General features: G+C 34.9%; 1 protein-coding gene across 1 annotated transcript in view; it reads right to left on the reverse strand.

The window, feature by feature from the left end:
• Nucleotides 1–12503, reverse strand: part of UNC13C (unc-13 homolog C) — a 613702-nt gene that overhangs the window by 252724 nt on the left and 348475 nt on the right. Inside the window, exons 19-20 of the mRNA XM_032593636.1 lie at nucleotides 11250–11339; nucleotides 7158–7286 (exon numbers count right to left, since the gene is read on the reverse strand). Coding sequence (XP_032449527.1) covers nucleotides 7158–7286; nucleotides 11250–11339 — 219 coding nt within the window. The remainder of the gene's footprint in view (nucleotides 1–7157; nucleotides 7287–11249; nucleotides 11340–12503) is intronic.

Consider the following 12503-nt stretch of genomic DNA (forward strand, 5'->3'; position numbering starts at 1 on the left):
AAAAAACAAAAAACAAAAAAACCTTAGGAGAAGTCAGGGATGCTTTCAAGCCAGTTCCTTAATGATTACTGTTTAAGTAGCATCTCAAATAAAAAGTTAAAGAATTAGAATTTTTCTATTTGTAAATTTCAAAGTCATATTTTATTTTTAAGGATCCTTTTATTACTGAATTATTTAGAATTAGCTAAAGCAAAAATAAAAGCAAAAGAACAAAACTAAAGAAAAGTAACTAAAGCAACTTCTTTCGCTAAAATAACTAAAGAAGCACATACCTACAGCTCAAGGGTAGACTTTTTGAAATCTTATAGCTTTAAGTTCATTTAAGTTGCCAAACTGAAGTATTCTTGGAAGGTATTTTCTTTCCCAGGAGGTTTTCAGAAGATCTCTTGGTCAACATTTTTAAATAAATAGCAGGCTACTTATCACAAGTTGCGTACAAACAGATGTTTCTGCATAGAAGTTCCATTAAGTAAGCAAGTATTTGTTGATTTTTGCTTCTCTATGTGATGCATGGTATTATGTACTGTAAATTCAATAATAAATAAGATAGACTTTTTGTTCTCATTAAACTCAGTGTGTACTATGGGAATCAGACAAGTAAAAAAACATTTAAACACGTGAAAAAAAGAGTACTTTTGACCACATTGTACAAGCTTATATTATTTCTAGTAGAATTGGAAAAATAGAGGAAAGGAGGGCATGCTTTTGTTCTTTAAGACCAAAGACTGGATGGGATGCCTGGGTGGCTCATTCGGTTAAGTATTCAACTTGTGATTACATGTCAAGTCATGATCTCATGGTACATGAATTTGAGTCCCACATGAGACTGTGCTGTCAGCACAGATTCTCATTCTCTCTCCGCCCCTCCCCACCCTCTCAAAATATATAAGCATAAAAAGACCACAGACTGGAAGTTGCAAATATAATTTTCACCACAAAATTTCATTCCAGTATTATTGGTAAAAGTGAAATGTTAAAATTGATATGTATATTGTGGTACATTTATGTGACAGGTAGCTTTAAAAAAAAATCAATAAGCTGTTCCTAAATGTATCAGCATAGATAGTTCTCTAAAAAGTAATGAGCTTTAAAAATTGCAGAATCCCTACCAAACAACACTTAGGCTGCCTGGTTCTGGAACTAACATATGTAACCACACCATGGTATGGCATATTTTATACAATGTAGTATATAAGAGATTGATGGAGATATACATGGTGCTACAAATAGATAACAGGCATGTATAATAAATCTACACAATGAGGAATCAGAAAGCTAATGCCAAATTCATAACAGAGATTTCCTCAGAAGCAAGAGGCAGAATAACTGGATTTGGGAGGGAAACAAAGAAGCCCAAAGCATATATACATGTTTTCTTCAATTTATGATGGAGTTATGTCCCAAAGAATCCACCATAAATTAAAATATTATCAATCAAAAATGCCTTTAATACACTTAACCAACCACACATTTCAGGATAGCCTAGCCTACCTTAAATGTGCTCAGAATACTTAAAAATCTTACAGTTAGGCAAAATCACCTAACACAAAGCTTATTTTATACTAAAGTATTGAATGTCTCATGAAATTTGTTGAATAGTGTACTGAAAGTGGAAAACAGAACGGCTGTAGGGGTACAGAATGGTTGAATCAGTTGTTTACCCTTGTGGTCGTGTGGGGGAAGGAGCTGTGGCTTACAGCCACTGCCTAGCATCGATGAGACAGGATCACAATATATATTGTTACTTCAAGAAGAGATCAAAATTCAAAACCTCAAGTATGGCTTCCACTGAATGCCTATCACTTTCACACCATCATAAAGTCAAGAAATTGTACACAAAACCATTGTGAGTTGGAGACAATCCGCATGTGATTTTCCATATAGAGGTAGGTAGGAGGTTGGGTGGGTACATGGTTGGGTAGGTAGATATTCATTCCTAGGTATGTTAGGCACAAGTATAAATTTAAGCTCACTTCAGGGAACAAATTATAGTTTTTAAAAAAAAATACAAACATTTCAAACAGACTTGACAATTTTTGGCCTATCCTTTCCTAGAAGGACATCTATATAAAAAGCCAACCAATAATCTGAAGACTGCCTGAGGAGCATGGAACAACAGCAAGGGGAATTGGATGATCGTAATTAACAATGATTATTACCAAGCTAGAAAATATCCATTTTATTAAAGTTGACATAAGGAGGCCTTCTTTTTGTGGGATGGGTAGAACAGACTCTTCAAAAAACTCCAAATCTCAAATTAAAACAGAAAAACATCAATTTGATTATATCAAAACTGAGAATTTCTTATTAGCGTACACTGTGACAAAGATAAATAAAGATTACAGATTGTGAAAAATCTCTGCAGTGTCAAAAGGACTCAGAAACGCCATAATATAGACCAGAAAAATACAAAAACTCTGTTTTTAAAAATAGGCACAAGATACAAACAGGTAATTTATAAAAATCGTTACTCAAACAGTTAAAAAACTTATGAGAAGTTTCTTAAACTCATTACTAATTATTAAAGAAATATAATTAGAACATTGGCCTAGTTTCTAGATTATCTCATGTGTCTTTATGCAAGAGATCAATCACCTATGTCCACACTACAACATTTGAGTTCTTAGTTATGCTAAATTGAAGGACAAACCTAGAACTTGGTGATTCAGCCAAGGTGAATGCTGTTCTCTGAGTGTGCAGCCAGCCTTTAGAAAACACACTCTATTTTGTTGTTCTAACTACAGTTACTTTGATTTTTCTCTTAAATCTACTTTCCATTTTTATTCCAATCACTATTTTTACATGATTCTTTAAAATCCCTTTGGAGAGAGAAAGTATGCTTCCACATTTAAATAATCAGAATTATACTGTGTCTAACAACCCTGAAATTCTTGGTTTTTGGTTTCAGGCATTACTTCATCTAAAGAGAACTCAGATAAAAGACAAGTAGCATGAATATTAAAAAATAGGTCTTGATGAAGAAACTAAGACATGAAGAGACTCAGTAGTGCATCCAAGATTACAAAAATAATAGGCAGGAATGCCAGGATTTGAACTCAAGGGTTCTGACATCAGAGACCATGTTCTTGACCACATACTTAGAAGTGGAGTCATTGAAAGAGACTATAAATAGCTAAGTATCATAGTGCTGCTTTTATAAAATGTGTTTTTTATTAATTGATTACCTTATCAACCCTACTCTTTGTCAGGCACAGCATTGAACACTGGGGCTACATTGCAGCCTAATGGGAAAGACAGGCCAAACAGGTATTACATTATTCTGTGCTTAATAAATTCAGCATAGTAAGTGCACTGGTGATAACATGTCATGGTATTATAAGAGCAGAGAGCAGGAATACCTAATATAGGTAGGAGAGATCCTAAAAGCTTTCTGAAGAAATGGCCAGATGAGCTAGAGTTAGTCATGAAGGGGGTTTGGGGAGGTAAAACAACTCCAAACAGGAAAAAAAATGCAGACAAAGTCATCATGGACTTTAGTGTGTTGAATCACAGAATGCAAAGTAGAAATGAGGTTAAAATAAGGAAAGATAGAGCTTAGATCTTGGAGGGCCTTTGGATAACGGCAGTGTTCAGACTTAATCCCATAAGTGAATGGGGAGTATAGAGTTATAGATAGGAGTCACATAAACACAGATGTATTTTAAATAGTTTGGGTGGCAGGATGGAATCTGATATGAAGGTATGTTAGTCAAAATACGCCAAGTTATGCTGTGGTAACAAATAAATCTCCAAATCTCAATGAGTTAATGTAGTAAATGATTATTTATTAAATATCCAAAGTCTGAAGCTGGCTGGATAGCCCTCCTCCACCTGATAGCTATACCATTTAGAATGGGTGTATATCAAGGTCACTGCAGCACAGAAGAGAGGGCTGGAGAATACTGCGAGGTATTTTTAAGTGTTGGGACTGGATGGGGTGTTCATCAATTTCTCCCCTATCTCATCATTCAGGACCCTGTGGCATGACCCAATACAACTCCAAGAGGCTTTAGGCAAGCAGTTGAGTGTCTACCACAGAATAGAGCACTCCTTTCACTCCTGTTTATAGTAGGCCAAACATACCTATAAATTATCATCATTTGGTTTGAGAAAAAACATTGTTTATTCACTTATTCAATTCACTCAAATGCTTTCCTGAGCACCTACTATGATCTATGCACTCACGTAAGTATCAGGGGGTTCAACACTGTTCTTGTGGGTAAACCCTTATTTGACTCTCCACTTACACAATGGTATGTGCGCAGGACAGAGTAAGTGGGGTGGAAGGTGTAATATGAGCCAGATTCTATGCCTTATAGGCAATTTTAAGGACTTCAAATTAGACTGAAATGAAGGGACTTTATAACATTCTGTGCAACAGAAGGACATGGTCTGGTTTACTTTTTAAAACAATCATTCTTACTGTTTTATTGAGAATAGAGGATGGTAGGATGCAACCACTGTTCTCTATTAGGAAATTATATAGTAATGCAAATGAGCAATGATGGTGGCTCAGATCAGGATGGAAGGATGGAGCTGGTAAAAAGTGATCAGATTCAGGGCTCCTGTGTGGCTCAGTTAAGTGTCTAACTTCAGCTCATGTCATGATCTCATGGTTCATGGGTTCGAGACCCCCATCTGGCTCTGTGCTGACAGTGCAGAGCCTGGAGCCTGCTTCACATTCTGTGTCTGTCTGTCTGTCTGTCTCTCTCTGTCCCTCCCCTGCTCAAGCTCTTTTTCTCTCTCTCTCAAAAAGTAAATAAACATTAAAAAAAAAGTGGTCAGATTCTGGAAATACTGTGAAGATAAGGTATTTAGTTTTGAAGATAAAGTCATCAGAATTTTAGGACAATTTAGACGTGTGGTATGAGAAAAAAAGGTCTTGAGCTCACGGGAGAAGACCATTCCAATCAACTAAGGGGAGATAAACCTTAATCATTAAAACTTTTCCAAGATGGCTTCAGAAGGGCTCTAGAGAATATTATTTTCCTAAATTACTCAGATCCAATAGGTACTTCCTTTAGAATTTCAAATGATAACAATGCTTATGGAAAAGTCTTTTTCTTTGATGGAAAACATAGCTCCAAATTTTCTACTTCTCTACATTGATAAGATTTCTTATAAATTTTATCTATATAGATCTCTTCACCAAAAAGAATAACTACACAGTTGGAAAACTATGTAAATGTCTTTGTTTTTAAAGCCAGGTTAGCAAATATTAAGCCATGTTAGATTCATCTTGAGGTGACACTTCATTTACTATTTGTTAGGAGCATGTTTGCTTTATGGGAACCGCCCATATCTCTGTATCTCTTAGGAAAATAAAACTGTTTATGCTATTTGTGAGTTATTATTATTAGTAATATAGTAAGTAGAAAGACACTAAATAAGACATTTTGGTGATATGGTTCATCCACTGGGTATAAATTAGTAGAATAGCATGTCATATTTAAGTTCAATTTTGATGAAGGCAGGAAAGAGGGGAAAAACATTATAGACAAATAGAACAGGATACATAAATGCATGGATATGAAAGAGGATGGACAATTCATGAAAATAATAGAATTTAGGGATCATGAGAGGGGACAGTGTGTGTGAAGTTTCAAGGAATAAGAAATTGAAGCTGGGGAGGTTTGGTAAATTGATTATGAAGTTATGTATGGATAACATACCTGGTGTAACAAAAAGTTTCAATTTTACCTTTTAGTTAAAATAAATACAATGAAGTTGAAAATGTAAAAGTATTGAAGGGCCTTATGGGAGAAAGATGGTAGAAAATAGACAAAAAGAAGCTATGAGAAAGCCACCCAATGGAAGAACATAGTGAGAGACAATTTAATCTTTAAAAATCCAAGAGAACTAAGTTTTTAAACTAGAACACTTCTAGCAGGAATAATAAAGTTATGAACAATTATGTGGTTATACATTATTTTCTTATACAATGACAAACTCCAGCTTTAATTTTTTTCTCCTACTAGGCTAAGGACACCAGAAAGTTTTAATACTATAAGAAGCTCAGCCTGAAACCTAAAATGAAAGAGTCCCACTTTTCTCATTCAATATAATTATCTAGAATTTGCCCCACTCAAGTAACCAAGAAGGTCCAGAGTGATTGCACAATTTCCAGTATCTAGTGGAGTGCCTACTTTCTTCAGGAAAGTGGACAGTAGACACATATTAAAAAGTCATCTCCAAACACCAGTTTTATAGAAGTGATAGCAATGCATAAATCATAGTATGCATGATGCCTAGTATGAGGAAAACTTCAACACAACAAAAAGATACATCACATATAAAGAGGGAAGTAATATATATTAAATCACATAACCAACAAAGGATTAGTATCCAGAATATATTTTAGAATTTTTTTTTTACAAATTAATAAGTAAAAGACAAGCCCACAGAAAAATCAACAGAGGATCAATAGCTAATTCACAGATAATAAAACTGAAGCATTCATTGAGCATATGTGAAAATATGCTCAAACTGTCTACTATTAGTGTTTATCTCTGAAGGAAGAGAAAGGGAGGAGAATTCACTTTGGAAAAAGCACAAAGGGAGATGCTGCTTTCTGCAGGTGTAATATTCATTTAATGCCTTTAGACAATAAAGAACAGAGCAAATATTACTAAATGTTAACATTTGGTCATCTAGGTGGTAAGTGTATATATGTTTGGTGTGCTTTCTATATTTTCTTTTGTATTTTTGAAATATTCCTTAACAGTTAATTTACATATAGGATGATTTTACCGTCCTGTTATATGTTTCCCCATCTATCACTTTTATTAGGTAAAGTGATAAGGGAGGAAGTTATGTGTTAGAGGAAGAACATAAGAGGTGAGTTGGAATCCTAAATTCTAGTCCCAAATCTGCCACTTGACCACTGCGTGACCTTGAGCAAATCACTTAATTGTTGTGAAACTGATTCCTCATCTGAGAAGCCTAAAACATAGTATCTACCTTTATTACATAAGGTTGTTTTAAGGAGTGAATTATTTCATGTAAATGAAAGTGATGTTCATATGTGAAGAAAAGATTAAGAATTCTCAAAACCCACAGTTAATGTGAAATTAAGTGAACATATATTCTCATTTAGTGTCATTCTAAACATATAGAAACAGACATTAGAAACAAAGGAGACATACATCTTTTCTTACCGGATCAATTAGTTGGGAATAGAGTTCATGGCAATTGTCAAAAATATACTTGTATGTAGAATCCAGGCACGCCCTAACACAGTCCTTCACCACCATGCTGGCCTTTGGGGGACTTTGCAGCTCCAGAACCTGAGAGACAAATTATTTTCTTAAAGTCAAAAAATATAACATTGTAATCCAGTATCAACAACTCAAATAATGTTCAATAAATGTTTTTAGTTGATATTTCTACATTCAGGAAAAAAGGTTTATTTTAAAACCTTTTAAAACCATTTTAGTGTAAATGTTTAATTTTCTCATATGACGATGCAGTGAAAATGATCATAGTTGTAAATATTCAAATAGAAACACGTAAAGGACCAATCACAACATTATTCATCCATTCATTCTTTTCAATCATTCAACATTTATCACCTACTGTGTGCATGACAATAGGATACCCCAGTGAACAAAGGAAGAAAAATCCTTTTCCTCATGGAGCTAAATTCTAGCAGATAATAAAAGAAATCAGTAAAATATATTCCATGATGGTGCACATTGAAAAGTAAAATAAAGCAGAGGAGATAGAAAACGTTTCAGCAGAATAGAACTAACAAAGAGGATGCAACACTAGGTGAATTCAGAGAAGTAAAAGGATGGAGCCAGGGGAAAAATCTATATACAGACTATTTTAAGAACCTTAACTTTGAGTAAGGTGGGAAGGAATCAGACTCTTGCAGCAGAAGGGCCAAGTGATGTAACTCAACTGTCATTTAAAAGGCTTAAGAAAAAAGAATGAATGAATGAACACAACAAACAAACAAACGGCTCCCTTAGGCTGCTTTAAGGCAGGCTATGGAAAATGTAGAAAGACCAGGGATGAGAACACTATAGTAATTTAGTCAATATAGTGCTTGGACTATGGTGTTAAGCTAGGAGCTGTTTAATTTGGGAAGGAAGAGCTAACAGGATCTGCTCAATGATTGGATAATTGGTGTGAGAGAAAGAGAGGAGTTAGGACCCCATGGTTCTAGCATGATAACTGATACAATGAAGGTAGGTTAACTAGACAAATAAAGCTGTACACAGGTGATGAAGAGTTCGGTTTCAGGCAGGTTAAGATTGAGAAGGTTGTTACGCATGGAAGTAGACATTTGTGTATGAGTCTGGACTTACGCATGGAAGTAGACATTTGTGTATGAGTCTGGACTCATGGAGATGCCTGGGGCTAGAGATACAAATTTAGAAATTATTAGCTTAAATAAGAATTCAAAGGAACAGGACTAGATGAGTATGGATACAAAAGAGAAGAAGTCCAAAAATTAACCCTGGATAATGGTGTTAGAATGATTGAACATGTAGTATGCAAAAAAAAAAAAAAAAAAAAAAAAAGTTATCTTTGACCCATACCTCATAACATTAAAAACAACAACAACAAAAAAAAAACTTTCAAAATAAAACACAGGACTAAACATACAAGATAAAATAAAACTTTTAGAAGAAACAGGAAAATCTCTTTGCGACCTTGCTTTAGCCCAGAGCACTATCTATAAATCAAAAATTGCTAAAGCAGACTTCATCCAAATTAAACCCTTTTGCTGTACAAAAGGTACTGTTAGAGAATGAAAAGAAAAAGTACAGACAGGGAGAAACTCCTAGCAAATAAAGCACCTGACAAAAGACTTGTATCTAGACTATATAAAGAACTCTTTTTTTTCCCCCTAAGTTTTTAAAATTTATTTTTAGTAATCTCTTTGCCTAAATTGGAGCTGGAGCTCATGACCCCGAAATCAATAGCCACATACTCTTCCAACTGAGCCCGCCAAGGGTCCCAAAGAACTCTTGATACTAAAACAAAACAAAACAAACTAATAAAAAATGGGCAAATATTTCAATAGATTGTTCCTAAAAGAAAAATTCAGATAACAAATCAGCCCAAGAAATGATGACCAACATTATCAATAATAAATAAAATTAAGATGTAATATGATACAGTTTCACTCCTATTAGAATGGCTAACAAAATAGTAATATTTAAAACCACGGAAAATACCAAGAGCTTTACCACAAGATATAGCGCAATTAGGATTCTCAGACATAGCTGCTAAGAAGGCAAACCCAGGAACCTCACTCCAAGGAAAGTGAAAGCTTATGTTTACACTAATAATTTCTACATAAATATTTTTTAACAGTTTTATTAACAACCCAAATGCCTGTAGTACATGCATAACCAAGAATGGCTACTCAGTAAATGGCTACTCAGAATGGCTACCTGCATAACCAAGAATGGCTACTCAATAAAAAGGAATGAACTGTTGATAACACTCAACAAGATGGATGAACAGCCAATGTGTCATGCTATATAGCGTATTATTTCATTCACAGGATATTCTGGAAAAAGTAAGCCTATAAGGAAACAGCAATGGATGGGTAGTTGCCAAGGGGTGGGAGAGGCAGTGAGTATTAAAAAGCAGCAAGAGGGAATTCTGGAGGATTATGGGACCGTTTCATTGGTTAATTGCCGTGGTGGTGACACAACTACACGTTTGTCAAAAAGAATCGATCTGTACACCAGAGGAATGAATTTGACTGCGTGTAATGAGAAAAAAAGAAAATGGGAGGAGGAAATTTGTTCAAAAGATACTGAAGGAATAGAGATGGTCAAGAAAACATAATGGGGCTGATTCTAAGGTGTTTTGGTATTAAAGGACAGGGGGAATTCGGGTGTTGTAGATGGAGAAGAAAGTGGAGTCCATCTTTGAGGATAGCAGGAGCCACTGCAGCACCAAGGCTTTAGTGTTCAGAAGGGCATGAAATCAATTGCACAGCTGGAAGAGATGGCCTTTTCTAGGAGAAGAGACAGCTAATCAATAGTAATAAAGGAAGGAAGAGTATATGGACACAGATGCAGGTAAGTAGATAGATGGGGTGGGTGGGAGGAGCATGTGGTCTGAGCTTGAGGAAGCTCTCCAGCATTTGCTCCCATTTTTTTCAGTGCCTGTGAAGCAAGGTCATCGGCTGGTAGTGAGGATGGAGGAGGAGGTGCTGGAAGTTTGAGATTTTGTTTCTAAACACATCAAGGCTGGTGACTGAGAAATGGCAGATATGTAGCACTTGTGCAGGCACCCCCTACCCTCACTCCCATGTCCCCCCTGCCTCAGTGTTAATGGCACCCATCGCCTGTCAATAAAGTAACTTTTCCTCGTGAGCCTGGTTGGAAGCTCACTATCCTTCCCTATACACTGTTCCAACAGCTGCTGCCAGAGGATAAGAATGGATATAAATTCTATTTATCCCAGTCACCCAATTACACTGTGATTTGAAGCCAAATGAATTTTCTTTGGACTTGAAAAACTCTAAATGACTGCTGATATGGCATGGTTTTGTTTTCTGTCTCTCATATAGTACCATTTTTAGTGCTTCTAGTGAAAACAATCATGAGCAACTGAAAATTGTTTTGCTTTTTTCTGTAGAGGAATTTTCTGAATAAACATCATAAAACTCTTTCAGAGAGCAAAATTTTTTAGCCCATAGCCTGACAAATAGTTTTAGGAAACACTTGACATGAATAGTCTTGATAGCCAAATTATGAGTGCAAAGAACTTGATGTTAAAGCAGAGATCTACCTAAAAAGAAATGCCTGCATAGTTTTGTAGATAGTTAACTATACAAAAGGATTCAACAATCAAATATATCCCTATGTAGACATTTCCAGGGCTGAAAATGGAAGTTGTCACAACTGGGGCAAACTTAAAAGAATCAGCTACTCTGTTGGGATGAAAAGGTTAGCAAGCCATGGGAGTTAAAACTAAAGTAAGAAGTAACTCATTTCCATTTAGCATTCTTAGAGATTTCTTTTTTAGTAAGAGCCGTATTTAAGATGGATTTAATTTAAAACTAAATTTAAGCCGAATGTATCAGAATATTTTAGGTGTCTAGCATAATTCTTTTTCAACAGACCTCATACTGGAGGATTCACTTAGCAAAGGAAAAGGCATCATGGCGTAACTGCAAGGGTTGGACCGCACTGGTCAAGAGAGGAGTAAAAGCCAGACTTTAGCAGGGAATACATGTGGTATGTCACAACAAGATGGTGACAGGTAAGATGAGGTACCTTCATCCTGAAGAAGGTGATACTTGTTAGTAGGTCAACAGTTGATTTCAGGTCTTGCAGTCGTTCAGCATTGCTGGCTGGGAAGTTTTCCTGGTTAATTAATAAACAGAAAATGGGTAAATTTTCTGAGTGGGAAAACAAATTAAAACTAGCTCTCTGGTAAAGGAAATGGGAAATGAACTGTGTAAAATTATAAAAAATATCCCTAGAGTATTCCCAAAATATTTTATCATAAAATATTACAAAAAGTAAACAATATGGAAATACTGCTAGTCTTACAAAGCCATATGCTTCTATTTCCACATTGCAATAAAAATTTAATTTTTATCATATATTATGTATATATAATTATACAATTCATGCAGCGTTATTATTCGTCTTTGTTGCTATAATAATTTTGCTACTAAAAGTGGAGTGGACAGCATGTAGTTGGAAATATTTTTAATAACTTTCTCAAGATGAGTAATTTTTTCCAAAAATACCCTTGGGAACTTTTACATATGCTACATTTACTTTTAGTCACAAAGAAACTTTTAAAAGTTAAAAAAAAAAGAGTAAGACTGCACTGCCAAGTCTCTCCCTCAAGTACTGTGGATTTCAACAAAAAGTTTGTTAGTGATGTTGGGTGAAAACGTCATATAAAAATAAAGAAGTTCAGAACTTTGAAGTAAAGGAAAGGTGTGATCATGAAAATGTTTGATATAAGATTTTAACATTGTAGCATTGAGGAATTTCTCATTTACCATGCTTTCAGATTGGCTTTTTAAAGAGTGACCTGAAAAACCACACGTAACCTTTAGATATTCATGAACGTCAGCAGAGTTAAGGTGTCAAAATGATGACAAATAATGTGGCCTCAAGGCCCCTTTGCCCCCAATTATCTTTTTTTTTACTGCCTAGTTAATAGCAGTTATCTTCTAACAGTGTTGGCCCCAGTTCCAACAGGAAGGTTGAATTTGACAAAATGTGGTATAATTTCCAGAAATATACAATTAAGAGATCCATCAATAATGAACTAAAACATGAATGTAGTAGATACACATATTTGCAGGTATGATTTTTAGAATAAATTATTAAATAAAGAATGCAAGAGTTATTGCTACAAATTTTTTCTAGAAATATAATTTATAACTGAATATTTTGTATCTAAGATCTTTATAGTTAAAATAATATATATATTTACACCCAAAAGTACATGAATACATTTGTGTGTGTATGTATTTGTATGTTTCACCTGGAGGTGAAGTATGGAAT

Source organism: Lynx canadensis, chromosome B3, assembly GCF_007474595.2.
Source record: "Lynx canadensis isolate LIC74 chromosome B3, mLynCan4.pri.v2, whole genome shotgun sequence".
Lineage (NCBI taxonomy): Eukaryota > Metazoa > Chordata > Mammalia > Carnivora > Felidae > Lynx > Lynx canadensis.